The sequence below is a fragment of the Condylura cristata genome, unplaced genomic scaffold (genome assembly GCF_000260355.1).
Source record: "Condylura cristata isolate star-nosed mole 26May11 unplaced genomic scaffold, ConCri1.0 scaffold00001, whole genome shotgun sequence".
Taxonomy (NCBI): Eukaryota; Metazoa; Chordata; class Mammalia; order Eulipotyphla; family Talpidae; genus Condylura; species Condylura cristata.
In genome coordinates, this window is record NW_004567102.1 from 8,589,512 (window position 1) to 8,608,635 (window position 19,124).

The 19,124-nt window shown below is 56.3% G+C and overlaps 1 protein-coding gene across 2 annotated transcripts in view; it reads right to left on the reverse strand.

Annotated features, from left to right (window-relative positions):
• Positions 1–544: 544 nt before the first annotated feature.
• Positions 545–19,124, reverse strand: part of TFEB (transcription factor EB) — a 48,400-nt gene continuing 29,820 nt past the window's right edge. For both annotated transcript variants that reach the window (XM_004673464.2, XM_012723658.1), the window contains 8 exons: positions 7,776–8,007; positions 7,225–7,479; positions 6,758–6,835; positions 4,418–4,538; positions 4,263–4,319; positions 3,797–3,872; positions 3,052–3,199; positions 545–2,129 (listed from right to left, as the gene is read on the reverse strand). In XM_004673464.2, the coding sequence (XP_004673521.1) occupies positions 1,641–2,129; positions 3,052–3,199; positions 3,797–3,872; positions 4,263–4,319; positions 4,418–4,538; positions 6,758–6,835; positions 7,225–7,479; positions 7,776–7,985 (1,434 nt within the window). In that variant the 5' untranslated portion in view covers positions 7,986–8,007 and the 3' untranslated portion in view covers positions 545–1,640. The remainder of the gene's footprint in view (positions 2,130–3,051; positions 3,200–3,796; positions 3,873–4,262; positions 4,320–4,417; positions 4,539–6,757; positions 6,836–7,224; positions 7,480–7,775; positions 8,008–19,124) is intronic.

The following is a 19,124-nucleotide window of genomic DNA, read 5'->3' on the forward strand; positions in this document are numbered from 1 at the left end:
TCATCCTGGGATTTTTTTTTTTTAATTAGGCCCCTCAGCCTCTCAGGGTCCAGTGAGGGAGAAGCCATTTTAGTCTCTGCCTGAAGACAGTGGAAAGTCAAGCGAGAACTCAGTAAAGCCCAAAAGACACTGTCCTCCCTCCCCCCAACACCTAGAGCACAAGCAGCTGCCACTCACTGCCCCAAACCTCTCTCCCCACCCAGGGTGAGGTCATAAGTACCCAGAATCTTGGAGCGGAACCCTCTGGAACTACCGCGGGATGAAGGAACTGGCACCCAGAAAGAGGACTCATGAAGTAGGGTGTAGGTCCAGTGGCGGGTAGTAGGTAGGGCCCAGTGTCCCATGCTCCCATCTCCCCCAAATTAGTTCACATGGGTCACTTTCCCCCAAAGGTCACAGCCCCTCACTTCCTAGGGGGGACTGTCCCGCTAGAGACAGCTAAGAAGGAGAGCAGAGGAGCTAGGCCTGCCCCCCCACCCCGAGCTCACAGCCAGACCTGCCAAGTGGGTGCCCACCTCTGGTGGGTGGGTGGGGGGGTTGGGGGGGAACCCTCAGAGACTCCACTAGAATCAGGGGTGGGAAACAGGAGAAACATGCCGCCCCACCCCAGCCCGACCAAAAGCTGCAGTTAAGAAGGGTAGAATTGGCTTACCGCAACCTGGTCCCCCACTTCATGCAACTCACTCAGCATGTGGAGACAGCTGGAGACAGCTGGAGGTGCGAGAACAGCGTGGCTGCAGCGCCACCTTGTGGCTAAGAGGAGGGACAGTGCCCCACCAGCACTCAAGCCCCTGCTAAGGTCACAGCTCCAACTTCTGCAGTCAGGGATCCCAGGTGATGGGCTCGATTTTTTTTTTTTTGCTTCTCTGTATCCTTCTATGTTCACCCCCACTAGGGACCTTTGAACTCAAAACCCAGAAAGGAGTCTACTGAGTTGAATCCTCCCCTGGTCTGTCACCCCCAGACCCACACCAAAGAGACAGGACAAGTGGGTACAAAGCACAGTGTTTACTAAAGGCACAAAGTGGGGAGCCTGGAGGGGAGCTGATCTTCCAGCAATGACCCTCCACTCTAACTTGAACCCAGCATCCCCTCTTCCAGCCACCCCCGCCCTCACACCACCTGGCGGAGAGCTGTTAGCACCAAAGGGCGGTGGGGGTGCCCCACCTGTGTGAGGGGGAAGTGCCAGGCTGGAGGAGCTTGTAGCTGTCTGAGTCCCAGAAAGGCAGGCCTGGGTCCCCCGTTCCCCTCCAAACCAGCCACTGCCTCATTGAACCCCCTGTTTCATCATGCCCTCCATCAGTGGAGGCGGGGGTCAGACTGAGAAGACAGGAACCCCCGGGCCTTACCTCTAACACACTGTTCCCTCCCGTCCCCCATAAAACCGTCTCTGGGAGTTGGGCTGAGGGCCTCATCGTTCCCACCCTCAGGAGGGTCACTCCTGGGGGATCCGAGCGGTGGGGCGCTTCACCTGATGCCAGTCTGCCAGGCGGGCACTGAGCCCAAACCGGGGGCCGACGGGAAGGAGTGAGGCAGGGCAGGTGGCTACTTCACACACACGTGCGGCCTGGAGGGTAGGCAGGTGGTGCCCGGGGCCCTAGCCCAGGCCTGCCCACGCCCTGGCATGGAGGCAGCCAGGGTCACAGCACATCACCCTCCTCCATGCTGAAGCTGCTCCGGCGGCTGCTGGCCTTCGAGGCCTCAGGAGACATGGTGGAGAAGAGGGGGTCGGAGGCCAGGGGGAGCAGGGAGTCATCCAGGAGCATGAGGTCCAGATCCTTCTTGGAGAGGGTGGGGAACAAGGAGCCGTGCTCTGGCACCAGAGGTTCGGGGTAGCTGGGGGGCCCTTCGTCACCCCCGCCTCCGAAGCTCAGGCTGTGGCTGAAGTCCAGGTGATGGAATGGGGATGGCGGCTGAGGTGGCTGGGCTGGCGGGGGCAGCGGAGCCTGGGGGGGCAGCGCTGGCATAGGCTCCGGGTCGGGGACCTCAGCCCCCAGCAGGAGGGCCTCCCCCGGCTCCTCCTCACTGGGGAGCTCCTGTTTCACCACCTGCTGGGCCAGCTCAGCCATGTTCATGCCGGACGGGGAGGTGGTGGGGAGGCCGTGCACGCGAGCCTGCATCTCCAGCTCCTGCAAGTGGGGCAGACACAGGCTGGGGCACACACCCACGGGCGCCAGCTGCCCCCCAGACCCTTGCCATAGCTCTCACAGCCCCAACCTTGCAGCACCCTCGACCGCAAAATGCCTCAGCTGGAAGAAGGCACTGGGCGGCTCTGTTGTCTAGACCAGTGGTTTTTCAGACTACAAGTTGCAACTCATTAGCGGGTTGTGAAACCACCATGGTGGGCCCTGGCCAGTTCTTTATTTTTTCCCAGTTGAAATAGACTTGCTTAGACCAGACTGTTATCAGAATGTGCTGCATCTGTCAAGGATGCGGGTTCCTTCGGGAAGCTTCGGCTTTGGTCACGTGTGCTGGACTGTGGTGTAAACTGAACCATTACATGCAAAACAACCAGAAATGCCCAAAGCTTCAGTCCAGCTACCCTCGTCTAAAGAACCAGTTGCAGGTCCAAAATGGACAAGAGGACTGGTGCCCACGGCCCCCGCTGGGGTGGGCTCCGCCAGGCCTCTGTGCTTCACCTGCTCCAGTGCCTGGCACTGGCCACCGGTAGTCACAGACCTTAGTGACCGGCCGCTCACAGGACAGTGGGCCCGACAGGCCCGCCACCGACGTCAAGGCGTATGTCACTGTAACTGCCCCCAGACGTGGGAGGTCTGCCCCTTGGGGTTAGATGTGGACGTGACCTTGAGTAAGACAATGTGAGCAGAGGAGCTGGGCGTCCTGGCCCCAGAGAACAGAGCCTGCGGCCATGCTCGATGCTCGCCGCTCCCACACTGCGGATTACTTCCAAACTCCACCATCCCGCCCGGTGCACCCTCCCTCTTCGTGGGCATCATGCCCTTGTTTCCAACTCCAGAAGGGGGAGCACTGGGATCAGGAGCCAGGTCAGGGGTCAGCGCGCCCCCAGAAACCCCAGGGCAGGGGCCAGACCTGGATGCGGAGCCAGAGCTGCTTGTTGGTCACCTCCAGGCGCCGCGAGTGGCTCTCCAGCTCCCGGGACTTCTGCAGGTCCTTCTGCATCCGCCGGATGTAGTCCACAGAGGCCTTAAGGATGGTGCCCTTGTTCCAGCGCACATCCCTGCAGGCCCGGCAGAGTTGGGGTGCATGCTGAGGGGTGCGCCGAGCTCTGCCAACCGCGCGGTGGGCGGAATAAAACCCTGTGCTGGCTCCAAAGCCTGCCCCCTGTTCCAGCCTTATCTGCACACCCCTGCTCTGGCTGGCCCCTGCCTGTGGAGGAGAGCGGGTCTCCACCCGGCAGAACAGGCCCTCCCAGGTGAGGTCACTGCTGCCCCACCTCACTCATCCAAGCAGCAGGGCAATTTGAATTTGGAGCGGTCTCCTTTCTTGGCCTTCACTCCCACCACCAAAAGCCAGGCCTGCCTTTGGCTCTCACTCCCGACCCCCGACCCCGGGCCACCTTTGCACTAGTCCAGTGCCCAAGGCACGCCTTTCCAGCATGAGTCCTCCAGGAAGTCCCTAGACGCATCTGTTAGGAGCTTTCCAGATTGGGAAAGGGAGGGATCATCTTTTCCCCAACAGATAAGCCCCCAGAAGGCACCAGGGAAGGGATTCTCTTCCCATCCCACCCCCCTGGCAATAAGCCTGGCTGGGTGTAGACGTAATTGTCAGCTGCTGCCCTAACCGGCCCTGCCCTTCCCCCCAGAAGCCCACTCACAGGTCGTTGGCCTTGGGGATCAGCATCCCCAACTCCTTGATGCGGTCATTGATGTTGAACCTCCGTCTCCTTTCAACTACAGGTAACAAATGCCAGAGGGAGCAATTAGAGGAATGGGGGACCCCCCCTGGGGAGAAGGACCCAGCCCAGGCCTTTCTGGACAAAATGGGTGACCAACGAATTGGATTTCTATGGGGGCCAAGTGTGGGCCTGGTACAATCAGGGGTTCATGGAGACAGAGTGGGTCCTGATCACACAGCACCCAGAGTGGCCTAGGGGAGAGGGCCCCTCCAGCATTCCGGAACTCCTTCCAGGACTCTTTCCCTGGAACCCCTTCCACCCCTCCTCGAGAGGGCTAAGGGGGGGTAGCCCCTGGGGAGCAGCCTCTAAGACCCTGAGCAGGTCCCAGAGTGCCTGTTCAACCACCCCACAAGGGAGGAGGCTGCGGGGAAGGGCGGCCACTCACTCAGGTTGTGATTGTCTTTCTTCTGCCGCTCCTTGGCCAGGGCTCTGCTCTCAGCATCTGGAGTCCAGGGGAAAAGGAAAGAAGAGCTGGGGAGTAGGGGTGGGGGGGAGAGGGAGATTCAGGGGGGCAGGCGCTGGGGAAGCAGGGCCAGGTACCTGTGAGTTCTCGCTTCTGGGTCAGGTCGGCAGGGCAGGAGCTGCTGGTGACACCCACCAGGGAGGCTGTGACCTGGGGGTCCCCACTGTACACATTCAGGTGGCTGCTGGACAGGGGCAGCTGTGGGGGGAGGTGGGGAAAGGGATGCTGTGAGCAGCCTTGTCTCTGTGGGGGCCTGGCTCCCGGTCCCATCGTTCAGGAAACAGCCATTCCCAGGGACACCTGGGGAAACGGTCCAGGTGTCTTGGCACAGTCTCTGTCCCAGGTTAGGGGCCTGCTGCCCGCACAGCACAGCGACTGGGACTTCACCCTCCAGGCTCCATAGCTGAGCCGACTTAGCCCCTGCCCTGGGGCGCAACCACCCCAGAGTGGCTGGACCCTGAGAGGCCAGGCCATAGGGTGAGTGGATTACTCCCCAGGGGGTGGGAGGCCAGGGTGGGGCACCTAATCTAGCCTGGAGTTTTCTGGAAGGTTTTCTGGGACAGTGTGGAATTTGAATTGAGTCCGGAGCAGAGACGTGAGGAAAGGTAAAGAGCAGGAGGGACGGGTGAGCGGGAGGACTGGACAGAGCGAGTGAGGAGGAGTCACTGGCGGCTCAAGCTGCAGGGAGGAGCCAGGGCTGGGTCCTGACATGCGGGGTTCCAAAGGCGGAGACTGGTATTTTGAAAAGAGCAGTTAGTGGATTAAGCAGGGGCCTGACAGTGGCAGATCTGAGCTCTGCAAAGGTCTCCCCCGCTATTGCAGAGAAACACACCAAGCAGCCCCCAAGCATGCCCAGAACCCACCAGGAACAGTGATGGGAGAGGACACCGTGACCTCCCAGCCCTCACTGTGCCTGCTGGCGGTAGGCGGACGCAGCTGGGCCACTGGGTCTTGGGGACAGGGTTCCGGGGACTTTGCTCAGGGTGGCAGCTTCAGACCCTACTAGCCAGGTCTAGGATCAGAGGAACTGGAGCCAGGAGTGAGCAGATGAGGTTCAGAAAAGGCGGGGCACCCATAATTCCTCCTCTCCCTGTAAATAACCTGTCACCTTGATACAGAGCTTGCCCACAATTTCTTTATCTAATCGTCCCATAATCCTGTGCATAGAAGGCAATACCCCCATTTTGTCGCAGAAATGTTTTGGGGTACAGAAACGTTAAGGGACTTCCCAAGGTCCTAACCCAAGCCAGAAGCCAGACGTCTTGATTCCAAGGCTTGTTTCTCCCACCGGCCACCCCACCCCTGCCCAAGAGGCCCAGAGAGACACCCTGCTGCTGTAACAGGGTGGTCCCTAGGAAAAAGGGAAGTTCCAGGTTCCCTGCCCCACCCAGAAGGAGGGTGGAGCTGAGAAGAGAAGGGAGAAGAAGAGAATGAAGCAGGATGGAGAAGGAAGAGACCTCAGGAAGCCACATGGAGCAGCAAGCATGTGATGAAGAAACCAGGCTTGTTTCCTGACCTTGGACTGTCTAAGGCAGTGGGTGAGATACCTGTAGGGAGGTGACTATGGCAGTGTTTATATTGATTTTGATGTTGCTCTTTTGCTTCCAGATTTGTCTGGCCATTTCTGACCCTTTTCCATGGGTCGCGGCCAGAAGGTGCTTTAGTCTTGTGGCAGCTTTCAGGCCTTGCTTTGGGCCAATCCCTTTTGGGGTGACTTTTGCCCACGAGGGGATGGGTCACTTCAGGTGTTTGATTTAGAAGTTATATTCTTTGTGTTCCGTATTGTATATTTACTGTATTAAAGTCCCTTTTCATTAAAATTTTATATGTTTTGTCTTGTTGCAGTGGATGGCAGAACCCATTTAGAGCAGGCAGGTTTTTGGGGCTTCAGGGGTGCCCCTCTCTCCCCCTGTCCTCTAACAGAATTGGGGTGTCCCATAGCACTGCCAGGAGCCCTCCAAAGGGAAGGGGCAGAGTCAGCCCTGTGGCACCTGCCCCAGAATGAGACACAGCCCTTTGCCGTGTAAGGGAGAACTGTCCCAGACCCCAAAGGGATTCATCGACTTCCAGGCTATCCGGTGTCACACTGCCCCCTCCAAGAATGCTCTTCTGCGCCCCCACCCCCAGAGGCCCAGCCCCAGGGCTCCTGCCCTGCCCCTCCACACCCCGGGAACACCCCCACGCTGCCCAGCCACCCCGCCCCATGAGAGCCCCCTCGGGCACACAGGCTGAGGCGCTGGATTCATCATTCCGCAGGCCTCAGCCTCCATCGCATCACTTGGTGGCGGAACCTCTCCTCTCTGCAGTGGGGTGCCGTTTCACCCCGGGCTGCAGGACCCCCTCGCTCCTCAGGCTCAGAGTTTGCGGGTCCTCTGCCCCTTCACTTTGCCATGCCCACCCGCCCTGGCCAGCAGTACCGTATTGGGCATCTGAGTTTCAGGATTGATGAAGCCCAGGACATTGTCCAGACACATGATGTTGTCGATGACATCAAACTGAAAGAGAAAAGGCCACCTGAGGAGGCCACAGGAGAAGGGCCCGAAAACCACTGACTGAGGGGACGTTCACCGCCCCCAACCTGCTGATCTGAGGCTGAAAGAAATAGGTCCAGCGAGAATGCCCAGAATGTGCCACCCAGTCCCACAGGCCCCGCGGCCACAGCTCTTCCCAAGGAGCCCAGTTGGCCAGGAGGCGCCTTTATAGACCCCCTGGGGGGACGTGGCCCCACTGAGCTGCTGGGCTCTCCCGTTTCTCCCCAGCAGGGCTTTCCGGACTCGGGATGCTGCTGCTGTGAGACAGGAGGCCTCCGCTCCTCAGACTGCAGCTCCCGGAGCCCACACTTGGCCTGAGTCTAGGAGTCGGGGACACTGCCGCTGTCACTCACCTCCCTCTCGGGGTTGGAGCCGATGTTCAGCATGGCCATGGGGCTGTTGGGAGCACTGTTGCCGGCCGAGGAGGACAACACGTGTCCAGCCCGCACCCCAGGGGAGGCGGCGGGCAGGGGCTTTGGGGAGCCCTGTGCTGGGCTGATGTGGGCAGCGAACTTGTTCCCGTAGGTCTCAGACAGGTACTCCCGCACCTTCTGGTCCCGGGACTGCTGCAGGTGGTACGAGGTGGGGTTCTCCAGGTAGGACTGCACCTGTAGGGAGGGAGAAGGCGGCGGCTCCAGGGGGTCCTGAGACCCGGGGGGGGGGCCTCGGGGAGGTGGGGGAGCAGTGCAGGCTCCAGTAGGTCCTGAGACTGGTGTGGGGGGCTCAGGGAAGGGGGGGCAGGGCCGGTTTGAGTGGGTCCTGAGACTGGTGGGGGGACTTGGGGGGGTCAGAGCCGGCTCCAGTGGGTCCTGAGAAGGGTGGGGGGGTGGGGAAGTGGGGGGACAGGGCCAGCACGAGTGGATCCTGAGACCTGTTGGAGGGGGTGGGGGGGGGCAGGGCCTACCTTCAGCACTTCCCCGGGCACAGGTGGCGGAGACTGGAAGTGCACGGGAGTGTTGATGGCGGGGGTGGGCGGCCCTCCCAGCTGCTGCTGCTGCTGCTGCTGCTGCTGCATATAATGCATGACAGCCTGCTGCTGCATGCGCTCCCGCTGCTCCTCCTGTTGCGCCTGCTCCCGCATGAGCTGCATGCGCAGCCCGATGCGTGACGCCATGATGGCTGCTGCTGGGCCCTCCCTAGACACGAGGAACAGGTCTGTGAGGCGAGGTCACCAAGCAAGCAGGCGGCAGAGCTGAAACTAGAGCCCGCTTCCCCCAAGGAGTCCCTTCTTCTGATTGCACCTGATCAGCCACCAGAGGGTGGTGTCACCCCGACCTCTTGTTCATGCCCCACAGTGAGCCCATCTGAGCTGACCGCAAATACCCCTCCTGCCAGGGGGGCACTGCCACTCCTGTGGGCCCAGGCTCTATCAGGCCAGCTACGGCTTCCTGAAGGAGCCTCTGAAAGTCTGGACAGCCTGTGCTCTCGCCCGGTAACTTTCAACTGGCAACTCAGGAATGAGAAGGATCCTGTGAAAACCTAAGTCAAATTCCATCCCTCCCCTGCTCAGAACTCTCCACGGCTCCCACACATTCAGAGTAAAAGCCGAAGTCCTAACCATGAGAGGTCGCCAAGGACCCCTCCCAACCTCATGGCCTCCTCTCCTCCCACTCTCCCCGAGTTCCATCTGCTCTGGCCACACCAGAAGCCTCTTTGCAAACCCTCGGCTCACCAGGCATGCTCTGACCTCAGGGCCTTTGCACCTGCTCTTCCTTCTACCTGGGATGCTTTTCCCCCAGATACCATCAGGGCTGACTCTTTTACCTTCTCCAAGGCTCAAATGTCACTTTCCTATAGAGACACTCCATGATCACCCAATTTGAAAGCAACGAATGGTAACCACTAGACCACCAGGGAACCTGATCACCCAATTTGAGAACTGCAAACCCCCTACCTGACCCTCCCCACAACCCACACACATACACAACCGTGCAGAGCTCATCCCTCTTTCAGATTCCCCCCCACCATTTATCACTATCTTAAATCTGATGTTTTTTTTTTTTTTGCTTGCTCTTTCATTCTAGTAAATCTCCCTAGGAATGCAAGTACCTGAAGGCAGGCCTTGGGTTTGTCTCCTTTTTGTTTGTTCACTGGCTCTGCCTCTAGCCCAGGGCCTGGGACCTGCTGGGTGAGTGTGCTGGGAATGATTACTATGTAAGAAGCAGATACTGAGGACACAGCAGCAAGCCACTATAGGCCCTGAGCCGTGCCGATAGCCATCGGGTAGTAAACTAGAAAGGCAAGTCCCCAGGTTACTGGAAGCATGAGTGTGCAGAATGGGCTGCTTCTGGGCACTGGGGAGGGGGTTCCGCCACCCAGCGCTGGTCTTAGATGGGCCACAGTGGGACAGGACTGGGGACACTCACCTGGAAGGCAGAAGCACAGGTTAGAATGAGTCCTGCAGCTGGGCCCATTCTGTTCCTCGCTCACTGGGCATATCCCTTCCCCTCCCTGGGCCTGTTTCCCAGTGCACAAAATGAAAGGGTTGGACCTAGTGATCTCCAAGGTTCCTCCTAGCTGGGCTGAAACTCTCTGAAAGGTGCAGAGCCACGGGAGGTACACAGACTCCTTAAAGGTTGTGAGGTCATGGCAGGGCCTGCAGGATCCTGACTCCAGGATATTGTAAGAGGCAGTATAACTTCAAATTTGAGCAATGGTATTAAGCAAGGCAAAGGTGGAGATAAATCCCAAGCCTGCCACTTCCTTGCTGTGTGATCTTGGGCAGCAAGGCACTTAACCTTTCTGAGTCTTACTTTGCTGTCTGTGAACACTTTCTACTTCAGAAGCCTGATGAGAAGCATTAAATGAAAATAACATGTCATGCTACTAGAACATGGCTCTTGGTAGGCTGAGCGGGCACAAGATTAGCATGGTGAGCTAGCTACTATACACCACAGGCCAGAAGTGTACCCCAAGGTGCTAAGAATGAGACCCAGACTTCTGGGGGTAGCAAAGGAAAGCAGCATAGGCTGATGGGTTCTGCCTGATGCCAGATACCTGACTAAGTTGGCACCAGTGGAAGATACTGTAAGATTCAAAGAAAATCACCAGATCATAGCAATTTGCATTTATTTGAGCATTTACTGTGTGCTGTTCCAAGCACTTTAACCTCAAACGACCCCGTCTATGTGCTATGTTGGGCTACTCTTTTCCTCTCAAAGATGAGAAACAGAGGCATGGGAAGTTAAAAACGTGCAGCAAGAAAACCTAACCCCAGCCAGTCAGTTCTGAGCCCGTGCTGGTGAGCAGGGAGGTGCCTGGAGACCACCAGGCAGAGCTGGGAAGGGCCCAGCCAGGTTGCACTTCTAGTTACTTCAGGACAAGGAGTGGAGCCCAAGCCACCTGATCTGAGCCCAGGGTCCCTCGGCCAGCACAGCTGCTCCCTTGCAAAGTGGGAAGCACCATCACCTCACCACCCTTCCACCCTTTCTCACCCCCCACTGGGAAGCCTGGGCCCCAGGGGTCTCTGCCCAGCATCTTACAGTCCCCAAGGAGAAAGGAACAGACACCCCCACCCGCCTTCTCTGTCCTGTGGCAGGGACACAGCTGCAGCCCCCACCCACACTCGCCCACCCCTTCCTCTGTGCCACAGAGGGGTAGCCTGTCTTTCCCCACTATGCAACCAGCCCTGCAGGCCTCACGGGCTCCGACCCAGCCCACCCACTCCCGGTGCAGCTGCACCCCTAAACGCACACTCACACAGTGCTGGGAACCTGCCTCCTCAGGAACAATCTGACTTCAGTTGGCCCCTGGGGGGGCCATGTGGGCATCGGGCCTGGCAGTGCCAGTCAGCACTGGGAGGACTGCGGAGAACAAGCCCCTTGTTTCCCTGACAAGGGCAGGCGTCCGTCCTCGGCTGGGCCACAGCTGGCTTTGCTGTGAGCAGAACTGTACGGGCCCTGTCAGCCTCTCACTGGTTTGCTCATTTGTGAAATGGACGCAGGAATCCCTGTCCCACGGCTGCTACAGGTCTGTGGGAGCCTCCTGGACGAGGAAATAGTGGAGTGGTGAATGGCACAGGTCTGGCCTCTCGGTCTCAGCAGCCTTAGCCCGTCTCCAGTCCCCTGAGAGAGGGTGGCTGAGTGGCAGGGCAGAGCCAGGCTTTCCACCCCCCACCCCCGCCTCCGCTGTCAAAGCTGTCAAGTCCCTGCTCTCCAGCCACTTCCTCTGACAAAGTCCCCGTCCCCCACAACCTGAGTTCTGAGTTAGCCTGCCTGGGGTGGGTGGGAGGCTCAGAGAGGGACTTGAGGGGATTCCAGGGGAGTGGTGTGTTCCAGGTGAAGTCCCTTCAAGCCTTCAAGTGCACCTCCAATCTGTCCGGAAAGAGCTGAGAGAAGGTAGAGGGAAGAACCAAAATGCCCCCAGGCCCCTTCCCACCATCCGAGCTCCAGACCTGCCAGGTCTGGAAAGGGCCCATCAGGGACAGGGAGGTTCCCTGCAGAACCTCTTCCTGACCTTCACCCCACTTCCTCCTGAGGAGACCGGTGGATCTAATTCCCCAGAGAATTTCTGCCCCTCTGTTGTCCCATGGAAAGCATTGCAGGGCTAAAGTTGCAGTGGAGGCAGCAAGGGCCACCCCACCTGCGCCCTAAAACCCACCAGCCACCTTCTGCCACTGTTCATCCAGAATCTCCCACCTGACTCTACGGCTGAGTCCGAGTGGAGCCCAGGCTTCGGAAGCGCCCGAAGCCTGCTCCGCCCGCATGGGCTGAGTGCTCTAGAGGAAGCCCCTTTCCCTCTCTGTCACTCAGTCTCCTCCTCAGTAACAGGGAGTCAGTGACATCACCTCCTCCAGAGTGACTGTGAGGACTCAAGGAGCCTCCAGCCTCGGGGAACTTGTCCAGCGGCCCTGCGGCCCTTACTAGCAAGTGGACACTGCTGCCTGTCCAAACCCACAAGCGCCTCTGGTCACGGCAGCAATGGTTCCACAGCACCTGTGTGAGCCGCTCACCTGGCATTCATACCTCAGTAAGAACAGGCTGGTCAGAAGCTGAGCACAGAGGGGACACCGAGGGGCAAAGGGAGGAGAAAGCACTGGACTCCAGAGGGAGAGGCCCTGAAAGTTCCAGATAACGGGAAGATATCAAAGTACAGCACGGGTGGAAGAGGCAAACTGCAGGGCCCTCCCTTGGTAGTGCAACAGGTAAGGACACAGCACTGCAAGCCGGGCACAGCCACTTCAGCGCGAGTTCGATCCCCCGCCCCGGAGGCGACCACACGGCACAGCAGACCTCTCCTGACCCGCCCGCTGCTCCCCTCAGCAGTGTACTTCGTTGATCTACCTGTTCTGCTCCCCACTCTGTCTCTGGTGAAGCCTCTCACCGCCCCTGCACCTCTGGCCTGTACCCCAGTTTTGTATGCATAAATAACTAAATCTTAAAAAACAAAACAAAACTGCAGAATAAGATGTACAGCCTAAGCACATTTAGGCAGGAAATAAACAAATGTGTAGAAAAGACCAGCGGGATGATAATACTGGCAGCTAAATGCTTCTTGAGTGCTTGTCCTGGGTCAAGGCTGGCCCATGAGCTTTCAAAATATTGACTTATCTAGTCTCCACAACACCCTGCAAGGTGTGTACTATTATTGTCCCCAGCCATGAAGAAGAAACTGAGGCCCAGAGAGGTGAAGTAGCTTGCCCCAGTTACACTGCGGTAAGTCGCAGAATGGAGCATGAACACAGGTCCCCATCCATCTTTGTCCTTTAGTCCCAACTCCCAAGTCAGCCCCCCAAACTCTTCAGAACGGTTGCCTCTGGGGAGGTAGATGGAGGCTGGTGCAGGGGTTTTCATAGTTTCTCATCCCACATCCCACTTGCAAAGCATTTAACTCTACATGGATATGTGCTGCTCGCATGACACTTTCAATACAGGATGGGACCCCTCATCCTGCCCAAAGGGGGGTCCCCCCAGCTCCACCCTGCATCTGGCCCAACCCCTGCCCTGCTCAGTGAAAGCTTGTCAGTTCAGCCAACCCACACCTGGTGGGTGAGGGCACTAAGTGGCACCCAAAGGCATGGGGCCAGGAGCCGCTGCCTCCTGCTAGCTAACCCTACATGGGTGGTTTCTGCTCCAGCCCAGACTTGAGCATCTGGTCTTCCTGCGATGCCCCTCAAGCCGCTCATTGCCGAGGCATTTCCCTTCAACTGCTTGTGGGACCTAAGCCACTTCGGGATTTGTCTGCTTTATTTGTTTTTTCAAGATTTTATGTATTTATGTACACAAGAACTGGGGTACAGGACAGAGGTGGGTGGGTGGTGAAAGGATTCACCCGAGACAGAGTGGGGAACAGAATAGTCCGACTGATGAAGTACACTGCAGAGGGGAGCAGCAGGAGGGCCAGGAGAGGTCTGCAGCCCATGTGGTCAGCTGACTGGCTCCCTGCAGCTCAGTGGCTGCATAAAGCTTCACAGCACTGCGCTTTAACCCCTTGCACCAAGAAGGCCCCCTTCTCTGCTTTCTTGACGAGCTTTTAAAAACTGGAACAAAAATAGACAATAGACATTGTCTGAGCCAGCACAGAAAAGCACCCTGTGCTCACAGAGCACACACACTAACATGGCCACAGCAGCCCTGACCAAAGATGCCTAAACCAACAGGGAGATGGGCAAGGGACTGCTGGTCCCTGCGCAACTGGATGTTCCATGCAACACCAATGGCTCCCCCTGACATAATGTCGAATAGCAGAAGCCAGACACTAAACACAGAAAGCAGGACCTATGTGCCTGAAGTTCCAAAATAGGGCTTCCCTGGTGACACAACGGGTTAAAGTGCAGTACCATGAAGCTATCCACAGCCACTGCAGCACAAGTTCGACCCCCCACCACGGAGGTGACCCACATTGTGCAGCAGGCCTCTCCTGTCTCACCCCTGTTCCCCTCAGCCATGTATTTCAGTTGATCTGCCTGTTTTGCTCCCTACTCTGTCTCTAGTGAATCCTCTCACCCCCTCCAGCCCCCACATCTGCACCTCTGGCCTGTGTTCTAGTTCTTGTATGCATAAATAAATAAATCTTTAAAATAAAATAAAGTTTGAAAATAGACCAACAGGTATTTTGTCTTAGAAGTCAGGATCCTCGTTGCCCCTGGGGCAAGTGAGGGCTGGAAAGGACACAGGGCAGCTTGGGGTGGGGACACTGGGAATATTCTGGAACTTGATGCAGGTGTTGGTGATGCAGGTGTAGGTTATGAAAATTCATCCAGCTGCTCACACACGGTTTGTACACTTTCCTCTGTGTTTCATTAAATATGGACGTGAGAATGAGAACAGACCTTGCGAGTTGGAAGATTTCAGACACACAACTGCAACCATGACTTTCAAATGCCTTCGCAACTGTGGCTTTGTACAACTTTGGAAAAGCAATTTGGCAACATGTCTCAAAGCCTTAAAAACATATCCACTAGAAAATGAAATACGCAACAAAAAATATCCAGTAGCCAAGGAAGTAATCCTAAATGCAGAAAAGGCAGTTATGCATAAAGATGCCCGTCACGTATTATATAGAGAAAATTCAAAATAATCTCAATGTCCAGAAATAGGACAGTTGAATAAATTATGATGTATTACTCTCAATCACCAATGTTAAATAATCTAGGTAGGTATATGTAAAGTGACAAAAAGTAGGATGCAAAATTGTATATAAAATCTGATCATCACCATCTATAACTATGTGTAGAAAAACCTCTTGGGAGGAAGTGAACAAAAATATTGAATCTTTTGGGTGATGCCATTATGGGTGATTTTTTATCTTTTGAAATGTTATTTAATCAGCATATATATCTTTCTAAGTGGAAAAGCACTTTATTATTTTTTAAAGATTTTATTTATTTATGCATACAGAAAGGGGGTACAGGCCAGAGGTGCAGAGGGTGAGAGGATTCACCAGAGACAGAGCGGGGAGCAGAAGAGGCCTACTGACAAAGTACACTGCTGAGGGGAGCAGCAGGCGGGCCAGGAGAGGTCACCTGGGGGGGTCGTCTGGGGGGGAGGGAGGATCGAACTCGCACTCAGCGGCCATGGCTTGAGCTTTGCAGCTCCCACCCGCTGCGTCTCCGGGGAGGGCCGCATTTTCTAATAACAGCGAATGCTTCGGGGTGCCTAACCTGTGCTGGGTATTGTTCAAAACACTGTATTTAATGGCCACAATCATTTTGTGATGTGAGTAGAAGCACTGTCTCTCTTGATAGATGAGGAAACAGGTTGTCACTTATCAGAGGCCACAAACCTGGTGGTGATGTTGACTCTACGTAGCCTCACCCTGGGTAGAAGTTGGCCTTGGCCCTGCACTTGAGGCGAGGACTGCCACATATTGTTTTAGGAATCCCCACTCAAGAAGACTCCCAAAGGGTTTTAGCAGGCAATTCTCCCACCCAGTGCAGGGTACAGAGGTGCCCAGGGCAATGGAATCCCCAAACACAGGCAGAAAAAATCCTGCCCTTCCTCAAAGGCAGAGATAATTTCCTGTATTCCCAGAAAAACATGTGTCTGGCGGCTGAAACAACAAAGTGTGTGAGCCCAGAGGCATGGACGCCTGTTTAAGCCATTTATTACATTCCGAGCCTCTGTGGTCGGAAGATGTTTTCCTCTGATCCAGCCTGCTGCAAACTGCCACTGTGCAGGAGCTGCCTGGCGGCAGCAGAAAAAAATCAAAATGACCACTATTTCCAACAGGTGCCAAGCTCCTGGGTGGGGGGAAGCACCCCGTGACCTCTGGGTGAGTCTGCTGCCTGGGGAAAGAGAGAGAGGGAACGAATCCAGGATGTGCTTTGCTGTGTCTTCCCTGAGGCAGAGGGCAGCCGAGAAAGGCCCTGTGAACCAGGAAACAACAGTCCAAGCAACAACAGTCCTAAGATCTCCACGCCTTAGGAAAAGGCGCCCCAAATATCCAGGTGGTCACTGGTCCCTGAAGGACTCCGGGAGCGGGTCTGGGAGTCACCAGTGAACTCGGACACAAACACCGGGGTAAGAAGACGCTCCCAGGAGCGTGCAGTCCTGTCCACACCATGCTTGGCACTGGGCGCCAATTCCAGGGATCAAGCCCCAGCCGGGCCTAGCTGCATTCGTCATTCAAGTGGGGCTCAGCAGCGGGGCCACTCCCTCAGCGCTGCTGAAGTCGGGGTGCTGGGTCGGCGTCTCTGTGCAGAGAAAGCACAGGCGGAGGGGAGATGTCTCCATTCCTGCCATTCGTTCATGTCTACGGGGGCACCTCTAGGTGAGTCTCCCCTTGCTGATCTACTTAAATTTCTCTTTCCAAAGAGCCCTACAGCACACACACGCACACCATACAAAGGCCCCCGCCAGGGCAGGCAGGCCTTGGACCGGCTCCACCCGCTCTTCGGGTTACTAAGTAACCATCTTCATTTCCTCTTCAAAAACCCGAGGCTCCTAAAAATGTCCTTTTCCAGAGTGGGCATAGCACATCATTTACTGCAGCTTTGACAGAGGCAGGAGGATAATAATGCCCCCATCTGTGGGTTCTTTGAGCTCATGAGCAGGCAGAGAGCTTAGCCTGGTACCTGCACCAGTATGTTATCTGGCCCAGCGGGTCACTGGAGGTCGTGAAGCGACAGCAGGGCCCCTGGCCGCTTGCAGTGTTGACAACAGCACTGGAAGCCACCTCAGCCCTGCTGAGTGTGCACCGTTTGATTAAAATGTATTTGGTAGCAGGAACAGTAATGTAGAAAGGGGTCTATGCTTTTGACAGCTTTTACTTCAGTGTTTGGTCTTTCCCTTTCTATTGAGGTTTATTTTGTCCCAGCAAAATGGACAGACTTGAAGTGCATGTCTCCATGAAGTTTCACAGGTGCAAAGCCCTGTATGTGTATGTGCACACCACCTAAATCAAAGTGGAGAATATCTTGTCACCCCCCGAGAGTTCCTTCCAGGATTCCACCCTTTTGCCCCGGAAGGAAGCTTCAGTCTGTCCCCGTGGGTGAGTGTCCCCGACCGGACAGCATCTACAGGCTCTTCAGGCAGGACGTGGTGCTCTGTGTCTCTCATGCAACACAATAACTCGGACAAGTGGGAACACTCTTGGCACTAACTCCGCAACACAGGTTTTGTGGGCTCCACCCCCACCCCAGACCAAACTGATCCAAGACACCAAGGACTACAAATCCCTTAATGCCATCACCTCCAAAGGAAGGGTGCTGGGAACTGAGGGTGGAGTCAAGCAGCCTCGGCTGGCGTATGACCAGACAGGTGGGCCTCCGTGCGTGGCTTATTGCCGGCTCTCACTGTGCATTTGGGGTCCCAGCTCAGCAGAACTGGTAGGATGCATTCACCAATTTCTCTCTCTGAGTTTTGTTTTTTTAAAATTTATTTACTTATGCATACAGAACTGGGGTACAGGCCAGATGTGCAGGGGCAGTGAGAGGATTCACCAGAGACAGAGTGGGGAGCAGAACAGGCCGACTGACAAAGTACACTGCTGAGGGGAGCAGTGGGCGGGTCAGGAGAGGTCTGCCACGCCATGTGGTCACCTCCGGGGCAGGCGGGAATTGAGCTCATGCGGAAGTGGCTTTAGCTTCTCAGTGCTGTGCTTTAACCCGCTGCGCCACCAGGAAAGGCCCCTCTCTCTGAGTTATTCCTCTCTTCATTTCCCCCCTTTTAAAAGTAAACCCTTTATTAACCTTGCTGTGTGCGCGCCATTGAGTCTCATTATAAGTCCCTTTTACATGTGCGGGTGAAAGCACAGCCAGACCACCCATTTCACATGGGTTGCCCTGTAATAGTCTGTGCTGGCTGCTCAGACCCCTGTTTGTGAGGAATGAAGACCAGGGAGCAGGTAGCGAGCCACAGAGGAGGCCAGGGCTCGCAGTGTGCATCAACGGAGCAGAGCCAGGCCCAAGCCCAGAGTATGCTCCATCCTGGGACCCACTGCAGGATGCTGCAAAGCTGGGGGTGATGCTGCTCAGGGACTTGTTTGTAAATCTCGAGCTCAGGCAGAAGAGGTAAAGGAAGGACAGAGGAGGCACCAGACAGCCAAGGGGCTCCCAGCCTGCTCAGCGGCCTCTGGTGCCCACAGGTCAGACCCACAGGAAGGGTGGAAGCTGGCGCCTCCTGGCTGACCAGCCTGTTGGCCCAAGGCAAGGCAATTGTGCAGCAAAGGAACAACTTCAAAGGCAATCCCGGCACAGAGCGACGCCCGCCCCGTCCCATAGGGACCAGCTGGCCCTGGCATGAAGCCTGCCCTCAGGCACTGCCACCAAGCATCAAAGAATGGGGAACGAGAGGACATATACTGGGAGAGATCTGCAAAAAAGTCATAAAGGGCCTGGCGGTGTCTGCCTTGTGATATGCAAAGGCGCAGCCCAGCCTCACAGGCAGCTGCGTGTGTACGTGCTCTGTGTACGGGAACATGACTTAACCTTGCACCCATGTATTCCTTAGACTGGAGTGGGGCACTGGGGCTCAAACCCCTCATTTTCCCCTGCACCCCTGTACTCCCTCACCCCTGACACTCCACCCACCTGAGCATCCTGCCTGGGGCCACACTATTTTCTTCTCTGGGTATTTTCTGGTCACCTACCAGTCCCCCAGCTGCAAGGAAACTTCCATAGAAATCACTGCTACCCCATCCTCCTCACCCCCACCTCATCAGACTTCCAAGATGGAGACTCACTGCCCATCCATGCATCCTGCAAGGACTGAGGGTCCTGGCTATGGGCTAGACACTGCCCGAGCACGTGACCCATGGTCAGAGCTCATGTAACCTCCACGAAGACATCACAGGACAAACAGCACCTCTGGCAGATGAGAAAACCGAGACGTGGGAAGGTTAAGTAACTTGTGCAAGGTCATCCTGCAAGGACACGATGCAGTAGGGATGTCTTTCTTAGATGGGTGGTCAACCCCACCCATGCTGCCCTCAGGGACTCCTACAGAGGGTCCAGAGAAGCCTACCCAGCCCTCAGCCCTCACAGATGCCCCAAGCCCCATTGGCCTGAAGATACTCTCCTGCTAAACAGCTAAGAGTGGTCAGTGCCCACGGCTCTGGAGACCATATATCTGGAGCTCACTGAGGCAGTTAATGTGGCCAATGAGAGGGCCTCAGCAGGGAATTATATCAAGCCAGCTGGACAGAAATGTGATTATATGGGCCAGGGATCTGGCTCTGGACTGCAACAGAAATGGCGGGGGGTTGGGGGAGATGGGGGTAAGGGTTAACCTATAGCTGGCTCCCAAATGGTAAAGGAGCCTAAAGGGCAAGGAAGGGGCTCAAGATGGGGTCCTGGGCCCCAGCTGACCTCTCC